Source organism: Dermacentor albipictus, chromosome 7, assembly GCF_038994185.2.
Source record: "Dermacentor albipictus isolate Rhodes 1998 colony chromosome 7, USDA_Dalb.pri_finalv2, whole genome shotgun sequence".
Lineage (NCBI taxonomy): Eukaryota > Metazoa > Arthropoda > Arachnida > Ixodida > Ixodidae > Dermacentor > Dermacentor albipictus.
Genome location: NC_091827.1, coordinates 34072847 through 34091746, shown reverse-complemented (window position 1 = coordinate 34091746; position 18900 = coordinate 34072847). Strand labels below are relative to the sequence as shown.

Genomic DNA, 18900 nt, shown 5'->3' with positions numbered 1-18900 from the left:
AATGCCAAGAACCAAAGGTGCACGGCAGCACAGCGGTTAGTGGACCTGGCGTTCAAATGCATATCGCTGTAGAAGCACAAGTTCCATCACCATCAGGGGCAGCAGGCGGTTTCATTCTTTGCCACATGATGAAGGCGAAGATGAGAGAGTCTAAAGATAACACCATAGTGACAAGTTGACGGTAACTGCACGGCACGATGGCATAATGGAAAGGATGACCACAGCGAAGTTTCAAGCTCTTAATTCCTGTCGCAGTAAAACCCTGCAACACGAGCTACTTCCAGCTTTGCTGCACTCAACCCCTGCCCCACACGTACACAGTGGCTCTTTCAGTGCCACCGACAGACGGGTGCGTTTCCACGTTTCTGTCGCACCATATCACCGACGTACACATGCATTTTCCACTCTCTCCAGTCGGATGTGTGCAGTAACATAAAGTTGGCGAGCTCCGCGGTAAGTTCCACCATCTGTTGTGCATTTCAAGAAGTATATTTTTCTCGTCTCTCTGGGTTTGCTCAGTCTGGGTTCCTGCAAGCAATTTGCAGAATGCGCCCCTTTGTGGGTGTGAGCATGCCACGCAGGGTGCGCATCTGCAGCTGTAAGGGGTGGCTCCCAGACTTTGCACACCGTTGTTGCAGCGATTCTTCGTTCAAATTTTTGCACCATAGTGCAAGGACCACCACTTTTGCGCATTTGACATTTGTCGTATGTTTATAGAAGGCTATTTTTTATTCTTTTTTAACTACCTAGGAGATACAAAATGAAGAGGGCAATGCGAGGATCATACTAAGAGTGGATTTCCTATTATTGTGCTATTATTTTCCCATTCGACAACCAAAAATGAATCGTTGGGTCTATTTTTTAATATTCGAGAAAAAAAGTCGACGCTGGGGATGCGTCATCTAAATAGAGAGAGAGAGAGAGAGAGAGAGAGAGAGAGAGGCACTGAAAGGGTAAAGGAAGCACTCAAATGTTCACATAGTAAAAATGTGCAATTCTTCACTTTGAAAGTTTTCACCAGCAATTTCTTCAATTTGCTGGTGCCCTGCTGCAAGTGGCATTAGAAGTGACGTCAGAGCAGTACATATGTACATATACATATGACTGCAGAACGTAACTGCTGATGATGTCGCAAGGCGATGTTGAAGTCACTGTAAAGAGAACGCACACATTGGACTTAGCTATATCGATTTCTTGTCTAGGTGAACCTCTTCTACAAACGCAGAAGAAACGGAAACCTAGCCATATACAGCTTTGCTGTGAAAAGCCTCTTACAAGATGCATGCTAGCACAGCACGGACACGCAAGAATGTGTGAAAAGAAAAGAACACGAGTCGCTTATGTCTGACATTTTATTGAGAGGCAGTTCTCTTGCTGCCAAAGCCAACTAATTAGCGTGGCCTTGGACTGTACATATAGGGGGAAGAAAAAAAAAAAAAAAGTGCGCGCGTTTAGACGTTTCCCGCACAATGAAGTGTATGCGTCCCAATGGCCTGTGAACGACGATGAGAGAAGAAAATTTCAATCCCATGGTAAGAGATGGGCTCTTTGAACCGCTCCCCAGTGAAAAGTGTTTCCCCCCCACCCCTCCCAACCCCGATCTAAAAAGGTCTGGCTCTTTCTTGTTCTTGCCGCTTGATCAGTCCTCAAACTCCAGCAGGTAGCGGAGGCACACCTGTGCTGGCTTGTAGACTACATACTCATTGTAATTCAGCGGGCTTTGATGAGGCTCGTCCTTGTTGGTAGGACCAAGTGGCACTGAAGAACCTGCAGCATGAGAAGTTTCTGTAGGTGTGGAAACAAAACTGACAGTTCAGTTCTTGCAAATTCAAGATACAGCGAATCTCAGTAACAGGATCACGCCCGACAAGGATTTTTCAAAAGTCCTGGCTGGCCCAAGTCCATTAGATTACAATGTGATAAATTTCTAATGTTGCGAAACGCTTTTCGTGCCGTGACGGATGATATGAACGATTGAGGCCCCGTGCGATCCCCAGCGAAGCCAGCGAGAAGGGCCAGGCACGTCGGCAGTGCCAGGCTCTGGCTGTTGTCAGACTGGCAGAGTGGCCATGCCGGTTGCATTCCTGTTGCAGGGCGACCTATGTACCTGCCACGACTTCACCAATTTTTGCGCAGTCCCGAGAGATTCATATCGCCGAGATTCTACTGTGTGCAATTTCTTTTGCAAAAGCCCCAGATTTGCAGCGTATGATGGATAAGTTCGAAACTACAATCGCAGCTACATTTTGTAGGCGTACCTTGGATTTGGTTCCTTCTACTTTCTCGTTACATATTGTGCTGACTGGTCATCTCAGCAATACCAACAACCCTGTGTGATATGTGGGCCAACAACAGTCTTCCAAACTGTTCGGAACAATGTGTTTATAATGAAGGCACTTATGAACAGACTGAAAGAAAAAGCAGTACGAGAAAATGTGCCATCTTCTTTTCATTTTGGTCTGTTTATATATGTCTGCCCTATGAATAAGTGCAGGAAATCAACGGTGTGTTCCACTTTCCTTGTCGCTTGTGCTGTTAAATTCAAGGTGGTCAACCAACAAGCCCAACTTATGGCTATCATGTCCCATATCACTCAGTGGCGCGACTGTTCACTCACTGTGCCATGTGACTGTGCCTAGGATGTGCGGCTGCCAGCGACCGAGGGCACGGGTACTCTCGTGACTTCCGGGAGAACCTGGCTCCGTATTGCCAGACGGTCCAAGGTCCAGGTCCCGACACCGGCCCAGGGCTACCTGTTCATAACAAATGCGGAAATTCACAGACGTGCTCAAGTAGCAGGGAAGAGCTCACAGAAAATGAGGGAACAGCTAAAGAGTGCTACGACTATTCTCTATTGCAACATTTGTGGATTCAACTTTTACTCACACGTATCTACACTCAACATGGAATATTCCTGTTGAATTAACTTGGCTAATATGCGTTGCACTGCTCCAAGTTATTGACCAATTCGCCCTTGTGCTTCATGTGCAGTAAAACCTCACTCATACGTTATGGGGAAAAAAATGAAAAGAAAGAAACGTGAGAAAATATGCGTAGAGGATGTGCGTAGAATAATGTGGAAGGCTCAACTACAGTCAATATTACGCAACGCAAAGCGTTGCGAGAATCGTTGCAGCACGAGATGCCGCTGCATGCCACGTTGACGGGGCTCAAGCAGCCCGAGATGTACGTTGGCATTTTTTCGGCTTCGGCAAGGTTACATTTGCATTCCTCGAATCCTGCCAGGGTCAGCAGCTTCTACGTGCCCACTCAGCGAGAATCGTGGCACGAGATGCTGACACGCGTTGAGTTGGTGGGGCTCAAGTGGCCCGAGATGCGCTTTGCTGTTTTCCTATTGCATAAGATGGCAACGAAATCGAGCTGGCGGGCAATGCCGGAATACAAAGCCACCAGAAAGAAACACGATGCTCATTTCGCACGGCCTGCAGTAGGTAATGGTGGCGTGTTCAAGTTATTGCCTATTAAAGGCATGCAGTAATCTTATAACGGCACTATGTGCCACCCGCGTTGCGACACAGGTGAAGGTGTTTATCTCAATGGGGTTGGCGGTGCTAGCTGCGAGTGCGACATGCGACCACCCATGAGTAGTTTTCACGTCACACGGGCAGGCACATGCTCCTCTTAATCACAAGGTGCATCAGGTCTTACTTTAAACATGGGATCTAGCACCTGGAACACTTATCACACGATCTTAGTTTGGCGATGCATTGAATGCTGGTACAAGGATCGTGTTTGACGGGAACATAATGACCGGCAAAAACGAAGTGCAACTGTAGTGGGTCATTTTGCGTGTCCTCGCTTGCGACCGTCGCTACCAGGAAATAGTACGAAATGTTGTGGTATCAGCGAAGTTCTACTGAATTATTAGAGCAATTGCCCTGACCTCTGGAAGGTCCTTGGTTCAATCTGTGGACCCTGGACCGGGATGAATATTTTTCAGTGACCACATTTCCTTCTATGTAACACTATCGGAAGCAGTGGCAAACAATGCGAAAGCTTTATCCTCCTCACTACCAAAAAGTAATGAAGTGGACAAGCAAATGAATAACTTTTAAATATTTATGTTGTGCCATTTCATGAGCTCAGAGAAAACAAAGCTAATGACATAAAAGGCATCTTGAAACTGAGAAGCAGCGTCCACAAATGTGGACATCAGTTGCAGCACCCTCCTTTGGAAGCAGGGTAAGCCGTGACGCAGGCCGATAAATAGCCATGGTTTGAATGCCCTGGAACTTTTCAGCGAGGAGTACTTGGCTTTAGAAAAAGTGCCCACAAATATGGACAATGGTGGCGAACAGTAAGATTTGCGAGAATGCCAACAGCCATCCAATTCTTCCTTTCTCTCTCCTTTTTTTAAACGGCTGCCTCACCCAAGATATGGCATCCTCATTTGGAAGCTGAATAAGCCGTGGTCCAGGCTGAGAAAGGTGCACAATTTTAATGCCTCGCAACTTTTTTAACAGAAGTACGTGGCTTTAGAAGAAGCTTAGTGATGAAGTTATGAAACCAAGGTCAAATGATGAAAGCAAACACACAAAACCCGTGAGAGACGCTTACCTCGCACAAGAGCATGTACTTAGGACCCGGGGCCATAGAGCCTGACTGGCATAGCCAACGTGCTTGTTCAAAGCGGTCAGCCAAGCAGATGCCCTGCGCAGTGTTAAAATACTTTTAAAAAATTGTTAAAAGATTTTTTTTTTATATATGGTCACCATGACCACAAATATTTCTAGCACATTTCTTGCAAACAAAACACAGAACATTTCTCAAACCACCAGATTAATGTTACAAAAGAGAACTATCAAAAGTTGCGAAATACTACTCATGTTAAACATACAAATCTGGTTTTCCATTTTTTTACCCCCTGTGCGACTTGTGAACCGTGTCAAGTTAATCTTACTAACATTCTAAAAGCCCTTGAGCCGCAAAGCACACTTTACCTATTCTTCGTCACGCCCAACCTAATACAGTAAAGAAATCTCCTTATAAAGAAGTTGAAGGAGGAACAAGAATTACTTTGTTATATCCATTACTGATGTACTGCAATATGAATCTTTATGAAGATTTCAAGTGGAATTTCACTTACTTTGTTACATCCATTATTTCATTAAATTGCATTTCATTATAAGGACGACTGACAGTGTCCCTGTCTTAAGAACCGCCGAAAATTGGAAACACTGCTTTCTTTCACAAGTTCTTTCACTCACCTTTGCATAACACTGCCATTGCACCCACTCACAGTTTGTTTATTTTTTCCCCCATTTTTGCAGGTTCGCATCACTTCTTTTTTGGTACAAACTGCCGAAGATTGGGATAACCTGCCTGCTAAAGCTACAATCTATCCTTCTACCGACCAATCCCAGGCCATCTTCGTACAAGCAATCAAATAATTAGCTAAACACGCGCACTCCCATGTAACGCCCTCTTAAAAGAGCCTTTGAGGTATTGACGAAAACAAACAAATGAAACAACTAGCTCCAAGCAAACCGTCGGCTCCAGGGCGAGGCCTCTCTGTTTTCCCAATGTCAATTGGGAAACTGGCTAACTGGCTAGCCTGCCTGCAAACAGCTAAAAAGGTAAACACAAATGCAGGGTGCAAGGTGCTACCTTGGTCTGGTGGTCCCCCATCCAATGGTCGACCAAAAGCCTTGGCTCGAGCCCGTTGGCAAGGACGCTCAACAGGTTGTACGGCTGAACGGCGTGCCACAAGAGCCAATGGTTGTCCACTCCACAGGATTCCAGGCGCTGGAGCTCCCCGTCGCGCGTCAGCCGGAACATCCGCAGTATCTTGGGAGGCTTCTCAGCTGCAAAAACAAGCACAAACTGAAGGCCGGGTCGCGGAAACCAACTTCACTACAGCGTGCCATCACTGTCATCATCTGTTCCATTTGGAAGTCCATTGCAGGACAAGGGCTTCTCTCAGAAATCCTCCAATAGCTCATCTTGCATCAAAACAAACTCATTTTATACCTTCCTACTTTGTCTTATCCCTCTGTCTAATCTGTGCCCCTGACGACATTTCTGGTCTGTTGCCGTACGTAGAAGAGACACTTTTAAGAGGATACAACAAATTATCCTCTAACTCCATCAATTTTAGACGCATCAATGTTGGAAATGCTCACAACATAGAATGATAACATTACGCTGTGAAAAACGAGCAATGCACAGGACATCAACCGCCTAACAGCTCGGTAACTACGGCATTCTGCTGAAGAGCATAAGGTCGCGGGTTTAATTCCTGGCCACAGTAGCTGCATTTCAATAGGACAGGGGGAAAACACGCGTGCACGCACACACACACACACACACACACACACACACACATACACACACACACGCACACACATATTACTTGTTTACCATGCTTTGGGTGTGCCATGAAAAAACCCCAGGTGGGTGAAATTAATCGGTAGCGCCCCTATTACTGTCTCAGATAGGCTGTGTGAATCTGAAGATTCAGACACTGAAAAGGAAAGATGAGAAAATAAAGCAAGAAAGCAAAAGGAAACTGGCCCTTGCAAGAGTGTTTGCTGGCACACACACAGTTCACAAAGCCTTTTATGTGCGCCAGCAACTTGCTCGCAATGGTGAGTGGCTGTGAACACAAAGCATGCGAATGCAACGAAACGAAAGGGCTCACTCACAAGAATTATGAACGTATTGCAACGTAGTCTGGACCTCGGGATTCTCTTCTCCCAGGTGGTACAACTTGCAGCCTAGATGGAGGTACACATAGTCCAGGGGGTGCACCTCTGGAAGGAAAACAAACGCACAGGAAAACCTGCCATCAGCGCTTCATTGCAAACTGCCTAAATTTGAAGAGCTTGTTTACGATCATTGTGCTGACACCAGTGGGACACGATTTCCACTTGCATCCAGTTTAGACCAAAACCAATGGCAAAAGCGTGTGAACACATACAGTCACTGCCCGACTAATATATATATATATATTTTTCAGAGCACGATCTTTTTGCGGGATGCTCGATTATTCGGACGCACCCGCTCAGACCCACCCAGCCACAGACCCAATGTTTAATGGCTACAGTAATTTGGGCCACCATTATGCAAATATTCCATGGATTAAACCTTTGCAAAAATTTTCGTTTGTCTACGGCACAGATCATTATTGCTGCCTGTTCACCACACAGTCGACCGCATTTGCTTTCCCTTGCCCCCAATTCTGTCACCGTGGCAGACGGCCAGGGTATATCTGCTCCACCATCACATAATCTGCCTAACTCCATATTTAAATCTGTGCTCTCTCGTACATGCTAGTCTTGCTATCTATATCACCAGTCATTTTCTGCTGCATCACTCACTGCATGGTCTTTAGCTTCCTCTTAAGTTTCTTTGTTGTCCAACAATTTTGATTATTATCTAACAACTTTGGAATGCATTATAGTGTTAGCCAACAAGTGGGAGAGTACGCTGCGTCTCCTGACTGGCTGACTCGGGCTCCTTCACACCTCCCATGACACAGATAAGCTAGGTTCATCCCTGCTTCTGCAAAAAGTTGCAGCGGTCGAGCTCAGCTCATTGACAATATTTTACATTTCTTTTGCAATTTTACATTTCTGGTCGACGATATATATATATACACGGCTGTTAAACATTGGTTTTGCAATACAGTCGCCGACCGATTTTTCGGACTCCAAAAATTCGGACATGCCCGATTATTCGGTCAGCTTCGTGGCACCGCTATTCTCCCCATAGACCATAATGTATAAAAACTGCCGATAGTTCGGACACCTTGCAACATCTCGTCTGATTTTTCGGACTCTCCTTGAACCAACTCGGTCGAGAGCAGCGTGCACCGACTCTGACCGGTGCATGGTTCGACTTGTTGAACGCCATTTTTGTTTTGAACGGAGTCTCCTTGCTGCCCCACCAAGTGGCGCTACTGGAAATCCCCGCTCATCATCATCGTTTCTGCCTGGTTCGATAGAGTGGCTCTGCAGCAGTTCCGGTTTCAGCTTAGTAAGCCATGTCAAGACAATCCAGCAGCTGATTAGTTTCTTCGCGCACGACGCTGCGAGCAGGCCGCGTTTTTTCGTTTGTGTGACTGGTGTCGGCACGGTGGTGTTTGCTTTGTGTGCTATGTCGAGGTTTCGGTGATCCAACGCGGCATACGGAAACATCGCGTCAAGTCTCTAATGGCGCCGACAGTGCCCGCGCGGACTGCGCTGCAGAATGCCGGCAAGCGGGTGCCGGGAGGCCCAAGATTTGTCGCCTTCCAATGTGCTCCCTACCGACGCAGAAAATGTTCTGCCGAGACTTGCGCAGTGGTTGCATTGCGATTCCGGACACCGTCTCATTGACAGTTTCACAGGTGGTGACACTGCTGTACTGACATGCGCAGAACTCGACGACGGCGAGATCATTTGTCAGGTTTCTGCTGCACCGCCGGACGATGACCGAGTCGGATGTTGACGCACCATGTGCTACGCTGCCGTCGCATGCAGATCGTGTACAAGCAGCGACTGTGCTTTCAGCCGCCTATAGTGACAGTACGACCCTCTCCGAGATTCAGGCTTATCTGATTGCGCGTAAACGGAACAACGTGCAACGGCGCATTCGCGATTTATTCAAGCCTACTGCCGAGCCCGAATAAGTGCATGGAAATAAACGATTTCATTTTTTTTTCTTAATCTGCTTTTTCGGACACCTGTTTATTTGGACATTTCCGCAGTCCCCGTGAGGTCCGAATAAACGGTCGGCGACTGTACATGGGTGAGATAAGTGCTTGAAACATTGTTTTTCATAACAAATTCCACAGTAAAAAAACTTGACCATCTCTTGCCAAGGACTTCCGATAATAGGATAGTACAGAAGCGGTTAACAAAAACTGGAGACGTAGGCGCACGCACAGGATACTACTCTGCGTGAATGCAATAACAAATGAAAGGACACGCAGGACATACAACAAATAAGCAACACACAAAAATGTCGCCACACACAACGTACAGAAATCAAAGTCATCCTTGTCCTTGTGCTTTCCAAGGAGTTGAGAGTTTGGCTGTCTTAGGGCAGTTTGCTCCCCTCCACTTTCTTCACTTTCACAGAGTTATTCTGCCATCTTTAAAAAAGTGTTTTCGACGAGCTGAGCTCATCAATGGCAACAATACCCTTTTCAGAAAGATTTGGACGAACTAGTTTTTCTTCGACTAACATAGTTTTTCTTCTTTTCTTCTACTACAGAGACAGCTACACTGCTAGCGTTGGAAATAGAGGTCAGAACTACACAGACGCCAGAAATTTTTAAGCCACGTTGATTCAGTCTTCGTGCTCTGCAACACAGATGGCAGTCATTATTTCATCAAAGCTGCAGGGCCGCATGTATTGCGCTATGTTTTCTGCTAGATAGATGGCAGCACTTTGTCAGCACTCAAATACTGTGTTTCTGGAATCGCACGTTTGCTGTACCTTTACCCTCATTTCTAACTGTACCGTTTGTGGCAGTGACAAGTACAGCTAAACTTATATAACGAAGCCGGTAATGTAGGCAATTTGCTTCATTATACCAGAATTGTTATACAGTTAACTTCTGTTAATTTGATCCTAGCGGGACAGGCGAAACTGACTTAATTATCCGGGGTCTCTAATTAAACAAGCTGAAGAAAAATATGCCCAAACACACTGCTCATTCATTTATCAGTGTTTTTCCGATTCAGACTCGCGCCCGAATCAACGAATGCCTACTTTCCATGTGTCCAAAGTAGAGAACATAGAAATGACATTAAAGCACCTAAACTAAGTATTAATGTAATGTGAACGAAATTTTTTGGGGAAAAAAGACAGAAAAGGAAAGAAAAGTGTTGCACAATGGTGACTGATTTCCTGTCAGCTTCGCCGCAATACTTCTGTGTTATGTGTTAAAGCATACAAAGCTGCAAAGGCGGTTTTGGTTTTGCATCTTACTGCACTGTGCAGGCCATTCTCAGCCCAACTACCAGGGAGGGGGGGAGGGGGGGCATTAGAATCGGGCAAATGCCATAGTCAGACATTGTAAGTTATGATTATTGCTTGAAAATTTTCCTAGGGCAGGCCAAAAGTAGGAGTTTTCGATGGGAGATGACGTGTGTTAAACTCATTCACTGCCCCATAAGCTTGGCTGAGACAGACGCTGTCACTAAAAAGAGTCCCTACTGAAGTCGCCATAGGGGTCAGGCGCATGTGTGCTGACTGGTCAAGTTCGAATGATCCAGAGAAGGCCCAATTTTAGGATCAAAATAACAGCAGTTGGGGCCCATAGAAATGCATGGGCGCCGGGCCGAGTCTTCAGCCAGGATCAAATTAATCGGAATCGAAGTAACGGAAGTCTACGGCACTGAGGTTCACAGATACATTGTGCTCTATGGACAAGTTTTAAAAAGTACATTATATCGAGGTTTAACAGTACATATATATTGCATAGTGAAGCGGTAAAATGAGGCTTCCTTGAACGAAACACGAAGCAAGTTGCTATAATTGCTTTTAAGGTCGCTTTTGACACTTCAGGGAGTTAAGGATATCGGTATGTCAGTACACCAGTGCACTACCGCAGATGTTCAACATCTGGGGGGTGTCCACCACGAGCACAACACGGGGGGTGTGGACAAGCGTGCTTCGTAGCCCCTTCAAGCTCAGAGAAAACGACAGTTTTCAAACTCACCAGCTGCCCTGAGCTGCGCTCCAGTGAGCAGCTGGTGGACCAGGTGCAGGTGCACCAGGCTGTGCACCAGGTCCGCATGGCGCGACACGCCCCGCTCCTCAAACAGAGGCTCGAGCCTCTCGAAGCGGCGGCCCCGCACGGGCACCAGGCAGTACAGCTCCTCGCTCTTTTCCACGAGGCGCGACAGCAGCTCTTGAAGCTTGCCCTCCTGTGGTGAGCAGAAGAGCACGAATCGCCTTCACAGTTTCCGAACAGTGTTCTAGCACCAGCAGGCGCAGGGAAAAGAGAGATGAGGCTAAGTGTGATGGTTTGAATCGTAATCCTGTAAGGTTTAAGTTTATTTACGGTGGTTGGCAGGACAATACAGAAGAGCATAATACACCATGAGAGGCACCTTGTCCACCTCTGTAAGGCAGCCATTTTATTATGAACCCTTCCAGAGAGATGATATGCACCTAATGGCGAGGACATGGACAGACGTAGATGAGGAGAGTAATGAAAAGTGCTTACAGTATACAAGCTGAGCACGTAAATAATTTGGCAGTCAAAATAGTGTACCAGATATGGGAAGAACCAAAATTTTTACAGGAGAACATTACTATGTTGCAATGATAAAATTGTCTGCATCTCACTTTCGTCTTTGTTTGTCCATCGTAGTACCTCCAATCTTTTCTTTCTGTTGCATGTACAAGTGGACGAATATTCGAAAATTTCAAATATTATCGGATGTTATATTGTTAATAGTCATAATCACTCTGAAAAATTTTGAACACTTGGTTGGATACGAATATTTGAAACAAATCGAATATATTGCTGGCTGTGAGGGAGCGAACGCGGTTCTCAGCAATGGCACCTGTCTAATCTCAAGTGTTTGACTTCGCACTGAATTTGATGATAATTTTGTGTTGCTGGCAAAACTTCGCCTGTGAAGGAAGCTTAGCTACTGGACATCCAAGCTTTGAGGAAAAGCCAACCTCTCAATTGCAAAGGTCACAGGTTTGCAGACTCGTTAGCAGTGCCACCCCTAATACTGAGCTTATTGCTCGACAGTAAATGCGATGAGTGACGGCTGGCTCGGGTCAAATGTCTCCGAGTTTACGGGCATTTGATATTCAATAAGGCACAGGTTGGCGAGAGCAGAGAGCTAGTGCAAATTACTTGATGTTCTAAGTTAACATGAGCCAAATACACAATCATGTAGTATAATCGCTTACTAGTCCAACTTTTTACCATATAGAATGTAATTGTGATGTTGCAACATGTTAACATAGCCAAACTTGCCAATACGAAGGCTATTTTTTTTTTCAAGGTCCGATCGGTCGCGCAATGAGAACCACAGTGAAAATCCGACGACGCTGTGGACAGTGTCTCTAGCGTGTCCATCGATAGCGTGAGGTCGCAGTTTTCAATTCCTAGCGCAGTGAGCATGTAAACGTCAAGCAAGAGAGTCTCCCGCTAAATATGAAGTGCGTGCTGTCCTTCGATTTCTGCATGCTGAGGGCTGCAATGCAGCCGAAATTCATAGACGAGTGAGTAATGTGCATAGCACAACTTTCACGGGTGACAGCAATGTTTGAGGCAGGGCACACAGATGCTTGTGATGCAGGTGGGCAAGGGAAGAAAGCGAGTGTCAATTGATGATCTTGTTCAGTGAGTGGATCAGGCGATTCGAGAAAATGGTCGGCTTACAATTTCTGCGTTGAGTGCTTCGTTTCCCGAAATTTCACGGTCAGCTCTCTATACCATCGTGAGTGAGAGACTCCAGCACCACGAACTCTGCACGAGGTGGTCTCCTAAAGCCCAGACCACACGTACGCTTGCGGACGCGCGCAAGCTCACATTCACGCGCCCACGCATGCGCAGACGGTGCGGCGTGGCTCGTACGCGTCGAAACGCGGCTTGATCTCGGGGAACAGCTCCTCCCTGTTATCGCGCGCTTGGGTTGCCTCACGTCGGCGCGCCTGGCTACGCAGCTACAGCGCGGAACGTTCTACTCTCTGTGAAGCAGATTTATATCATGCAAGAAAGTGGTTCTTCTTTCCTTTTTGCGCTGCTCTAACAGCTGTAAAAATATTACAATTAGGTTTATATAAATTGAAGCATTTTGAAACACTGTCGATAACAAAGTACGAAGCGGTGCCTACCAAGGCGTCTGTGAGTGAGCCCAGTGAGCGCGCGCTGTCGTGCGTCTTTGTGGATGCAAACCGCCATTACTCGCGAGGCGCGGCAGGCGCTAGGCGCGCGGACGCGAGCTTACGCGCGTCCGCAAGCGTGCGTGTGGTCTCGGCTTAAGATGCTGACAGACTATCACAAAACACAGCAAATGGGTGCAGCCTTAACATTACTCTTAGCACTACCATGATGGAGGGCAAGATCTTTTAAAGAAAATCGTCACAGGGGACGAGACACTGGTCTGTTTCGAAACTGAAGAAACGAAAGAGAAATCCAAACGGTGGGTGCATTCTGATTCCCCGAAAGCAAAGTTCAAGCAAACCTTCTCCAGCAGAAAGTGTATGGCTACTGCATTCTGGGACAACAACGGTGTTCTCTTAGTGGGATTCATGGAAAATGGCATGAACATCACTGCGGCCTGGTACAGCGTAACTCTTTTAACGTTTTTAAAGGCAATTCGGAACTAGCTAAGAGGGATGTTGTCATCGGGCATTGTCCTTCTTCGTGACAATGTGCGGCAGCACAGTGCAGCTGCGACAAAGCTCCTGCAGCGTTTTCGATGAGAAGTATTTGATCACCCACCGTACAGCCTGGACTTGGCTCCCTCTGATTACCATCTCTTTGTTCACAATAAACGCTGTCTAGGTGGACAGGAGCTTAACTCGGATGAGCTGCAGACCAGCATACAGAATTGGCTGAAAGCACAGCCGGCTGCCTTCTATGATGAGGGTTTAGGAAAGTAGGTACCACGATACGACAAATGTCTCTATCGGAACGGTGACTATGTAGAGAAGTAGCTGGAAAGTATCTTAACGATCCAAATAAAACTGTTCTGATTTTCACTGTGGTTTTCATTTTCTGACCGACTGAAAATTGTGGGGGGGGGGGGGGGGAGCCCTTGTAGATGTATGTGGATATGGCTATTCTATAACCAAACTTGAGTATTCTTAACTCACCTCACATTAGAAAATTTTGGTATTTGCGAACCCCTAGTATACGTGACTTATTATTTGGATGGAAATCAACACATTCGAAAGTATTGTGTTGCCAGCGTCTTCATGAAATATAGATGGTGCAATGATGAAAAGGTCCCTCACCAGGTTTGTCCATTTTTTAATGAGAGAGGCATAGTCACAAGCACAAATTTCTCTTTGGAGTGCTTGTTTCGTCACTGACCGTGACTAATCATCCAATGCAGAAGGTGCAATCACGCAAGAAAGGAGGCCGGGCTTATGCTGTGGCAAGTCCCGTGGCTCCGGTGTGACAGAAGGCCGGAAAGGAACAGCGCTTGGGAACGCTACTAAAGGCAGAGGGAGAGAGTGTCTCCGATGGCAGTGATGCTTGCCTCCAGGCGGATACCAGGAAAGTCAATTGTTCAAATCTGTTATAACCGTATTCTGCACGATGTTATTTTAGCATTCTTTTTCTTCTTTAGATAGCTTGGCTAACGTTAGTTGGGACACCCGGTGTATAACGAAGGCTTTTCCCCGTCTGATGCAGCTTCGTTCTAATGAGGTTTGACTGTATCACTTTTATCACTAAACGTTATTATTGGTGAAGAACAGAAGCCATTCATTCATGCCTCCAGAAGGTTCGTCCTTTCTGTCATTTGCTCATGGGGCTTCCTTCCGTGTGTTACCTGCTGCTCAGCCGAGCGCTCCAGGGAAGCCTGCAGCGAGGCCTTCTCGCGCACCAGCTGGTGGATGTCCTCGAGCAGGGCCAGCGCGGTGGACAGGGACTCGGCGCTGAGCAGCTCCAGCGCCACCTGACCCTGGGCACCCAGCTGCAGCGGGGCGCTCACCAGCATCTCTGGGTTCGCCTGCACGACACAGCAACGCATCACACGCGTTGACCACCTCGTCATCCCTGGGCACTCACAATGAACCCTTTGGAGAAGCAACACGCTGGCTTTACCGCAATGTACGTTTGCCCAAAGTATGCCAGCTCGCCCATGGCTAAAATGCTGAATAATGTGCAGCTGGTGTGCCCGCGGTTTCGTGGGTTCACTTCCAACATACGCAAGAAAACAGTAACTGGCCAGCACCCAGCTGTACAGTAATCGCGAATCCCAATTGCTGGGCACCATATTTAGGGCAGTTCTGCATTGTGAGAAAGTCAACTTGGTCCTTTTCTAGAGAGATTAATGTTAAGCAATGAAACAGGGTGCAAAAATTTTTATGTGAACTTGTGAAAAGACTTTCCTCAATGTCCACCATTCCCAAAGGACACATTGTCTCGTGACACAACAAAAAAGTGGTAAGACATCGGAAGTAAGGAAGTCTAAAGGGCCTCAAGAAAAATGGCAAGTCATGCTATACTCGCAGCTTAAACTTTTAAAATAGTGAAGAAGCAACTTTAAGGGGGGACGCGGGTCTTGAAACGGCAAAAAATCACAAAAAAGTCGATTTTCGGAAAAGTGCATTTTCGCTACGTTTATACATTCAAGAATCCCTCCGCGAAATCTAGAAGCTAAATTTAATCGGAAAATAATAAAAAATCGCGCTTAAAGGGGCCAGGGTGAACGCGAAATCAGGAAAATTTGGTCAAAAATGTTCAAACTTCGCGCCGTCACCATTTGCGAACGCGGTGGCCGATGGCCGCCATCTTGCGCTTGTTTTGAAGCTGTTTTCTTTGTGCGCATTTTGCACCAGTTCAAAATGGCGTCGGTGAAGGGAAACCGACGCTATCGCGTCATTTCTGGAGGATGCATCCGTGCCACCGATTGGCCAAAGCGCGCACACCCCCGCGCGCCTCGCTCCTATTGGTCCGGTGCTCGTCGGCGCGCGCTCGACCGCTCTCGCGTCTCGCTACGTTTGTTTATCTCTGGTTTCATCGCGCCGCTGTCTACGTTTGTTCAGCCGCTTGCTTCGCGACGTTTGATAAGATGCTCATTTCGCTGCCCGGGTGGCTGGAAAAGATTGTCGTCTCAACGCTACTACGCGTCAAGCGGCTGTGCAATGCGCGACGGAAGGCGGCTAGGCCTGTCATACCCGCGGAGTTGCCGGTTGCTGGTCTGCCTGGACATTCTACCGGATCGAGTTCCGAGCTGCAAACTGGCGCGTCTAGCGTCAACACTTCGTCCGCCCACGCCACGCGTGTTGGCACAGATCGTGCAGGCACCGTTTCCTTCACGACTGAAGAAAGTAGCGAGCGCGCAGCGAGCGCCGGAAAACGTCCGGAGCGCCGGACCTTCGAAGTGCTAACTCCATCAAGAAGCGAGAAGCCTCTTTGAGCGCAAGGAAGCTGGCCAAAAAGCGGCAAAAAGATAGGATGTATCCAGATTATGCCCCTAGTGAATTTCCTTGAGATTTTATTGGTATGTTCTCAATAAAGATGTTGCAGAACGTTTTTCCTTGATTTCTCAAAACAACAATTCCGACAGACTTCCAATTTTGGAGGTAAAATAGCTTCTGTCCTATTTCAGCTATCAACATAATTTTTTTTTTTGCCAGAAAGATAAATGTATGCAGTAAGCAACATGCACCTTTTCAAAGCAGCACTCTTCTCAAAAAGTTTTTGAAATGGGTCACATGCTTGACTTGTCAAGATGGCATTTTTTTCTCACAACTTTGATGAGCTCTAACTCTTGCTCAGGTTAGCCTAGAACATTGAATAATACCTTATGGCACTCCCTGAACATCCTAGATAGTCTTTATACTTAAATTACTGTGTTAGGGTTTTCTGTTTAGAAGCTAATTTTCCTCCAAACAAAGGAATCAGCTTATACAATGCATTTGGAGTATATCAGAAACTACTTATCCTATGGCAAAATTAATTATATTTTTAGAATCTGCATATTAAAATACACAATGTGTGAAAATTTGGTTGAGATCTGTCCACAAATAAAAAAGTTGTATTTCAAGTGTAGCCTCCCCCCTTAACAGACAGGTGAAGTCCAACAATAACGAAAGCCCTACAGGAGCAGACGTCTACTCATCAAATTGCTGCATGAAGCAGTCACAATTCTCACTCTGAACAAGCAGTGCATCAAATGGTGCATAGTCAACAAAAGTGTAAGGGATGGCTCCAACTTATTAGAGCCCAGCTTTGTTGTTCCCTTAGTATTTTGCAGCCAAACCCGAACGATGGCAGAGCAGGAGTATGGCAGAGCCAGGTTGTGTGCAATGGTGTGCAATGATGCAGGTTACACACTTCTATTACTATGATTATGAGTTTTCCAACAGTGCCATTTCAAGGTAACTACATATCCTCGATGCTGCCAAATTTGACTTGTAAACCAACCTTGTTTTACACACTTTATCAGGTGCATTTAGCATTATTAAAATATCTTCCATTCTTTCTTTTGCCAACTTCAGCTCTTGTCAAGTTATATAAATCATTTTTGGGTCTAAATCAGTATCTGTGACCATTAGTTGCAAGAATTTGGCCTTAAATATGCAACAAATTTCATTCAATTCAGTTAAGCAGTTGCCTAATGACATATGCCTGAATAGGGAAACCCGTTGGGCCCAAAAGCTCAAGATGAAGCCCACACTAGAGACCAAGTGTAAGCCCAAGTTTAAACGAAAGCTAGAACAAAACCCAAAGTTCAAAAGGCAGCAGAGGAGGCTTTACCCACCAGTTTGCGCATCAGATCCAGCACCGCTGGGTGAAGTAATGACTTGCATGGATCGCCGAGGCTGATGGGAATATTGCTGGGTGGAGGGCTCTTGCGTTTCTCCCACTGCACGGCCCGGAACTTGCGAGGCTGGGCCTTGAAGCTGGAGAACGTCAATTGCAGAGCATTCAAACTCCCGTCCAAGCTGAACGGCACGCCAACATTCATGAACATGCACACACATGTGCACGTGCGACCAGTGTACAAGCATAAAGAAGACAAAACGAATTCATTTGTGTCCCTTCTTTCCACTGCACCACCCTGAACTCTTTCTCAAAATTCAAAAGAAACACGCCAACAAGAAGCTATGTCTTCTATTGAATGATGTGCAACCTGTACGTAAGTGCTAAAAAGCTTTTTAACCCTTTCGCTGTCACGGACGTACCGGTACGTCATCGCGCTTCCCCCCCAAAACTGTCACTGACGTACCGGTACGTTCTCTATCGTGCGTTCAAAATTTCGCGCCAGAGCGCAAAGCTGGCGCTCCTGGATTGGCCACGCAATCTGTTGACTCTTTCTACAAGTTCGTATATTCGCCCCGACCTGTGTTACTCCATGTATTGAAGAGTACGGCGCGACGGCCACTCCCCACTTTCTCTTTGCTGAGTGGCACGGTGGCTCCGTGTTCGCTGTATCATGCGTCGCGCGCGTGTGGTTATGTGTTCAAGGGTTGCTCTGCCATCTCCGCTGGTTTGAAGGTTTTTATTTTTCTTCTGTTGGTGTGCCTGCTACGGCGCGTCAAGTTCAGGCGCACGTGCCGTTGCCTCTCCGAAAAGAGCGACTCGTTGCTGCTTTCGCTCTCTCGCCGCACCCTCGCTTTCGACTTGCAGCAGTAAACGTAAAGCCCTTCGAACTTTGTTTAGCCTTTTTCCATCTCTCTCTGTCATCTTGATCATGCAACGTCCCATTTATCTCCGTTGTGCGGGCGACTGAAAGCGCATCCTCCCTGCGCGCGGTTACTTTCGGATGGCTCAGCGCGCGGGACCTTCGTCTGCTCATTGGAGCGGTGGCTCAATTCCGATTCAGAATACGAGCCGAGCTCGGATTCGGACTCGGACAGAGTCGCATGCGAGGAAGAGGGTTCCGCATCGTCAGATTCGGATGTTGAAGGGATTTTATAGTCAGGCTGATGATGATGATGATGTTTACTAACAACAGCTGCAGAACACTGAAATGTGTATATTACATTGACTATGTTATTTGTATACCAATCATAATCAAAAATAAATTGCTATGTTCATTCCCTGTTATGCTCGTTCCCTGAAACCAAGCCGACACTGGGGGTGCGTCACGGTCAGAAAGGTCCGACAGCGAAAGGGTTAAGGCATGTGTTTCAGAAGAGCAGGCCTTAACAATCTTGTAATGTGCACAGAGATACTCAAAGCCACACCAGCCAACTTACTATCGGATTTGCAGAAAAATACCTCGGTGAAGAAAC

At 46.6% G+C, this 18900-nt stretch overlaps 1 protein-coding gene across 5 annotated transcripts in view; it reads right to left on the bottom strand.

Annotated features, from left to right (window-relative positions):
• Positions 1–1334: 1334 nt before the first annotated feature.
• LOC139047780 (poly [ADP-ribose] polymerase tankyrase-like) overlaps positions 1335–18900 on the bottom strand; it is a 110029-nt gene continuing 92463 nt past the window's right edge. For all 5 annotated transcript variants that reach the window (XM_070521849.1, XM_070521852.1, XM_070521853.1 and 2 more), the window contains 8 exons: positions 17424–17565; positions 14484–14663; positions 10673–10880; positions 6666–6773; positions 5629–5825; positions 4579–4671; positions 2618–2753; positions 1335–1767 (listed from right to left, as the gene is read on the bottom strand). In XM_070521849.1, the coding sequence (XP_070377950.1) occupies positions 1640–1767; positions 2618–2753; positions 4579–4671; positions 5629–5825; positions 6666–6773; positions 10673–10880; positions 14484–14663; positions 17424–17565 (1192 nt within the window). In that variant the 3' untranslated portion in view covers positions 1335–1639. The remainder of the gene's footprint in view (positions 1768–2617; positions 2754–4578; positions 4672–5628; positions 5826–6665; positions 6774–10672; positions 10881–14483; positions 14664–17423; positions 17566–18900) is intronic.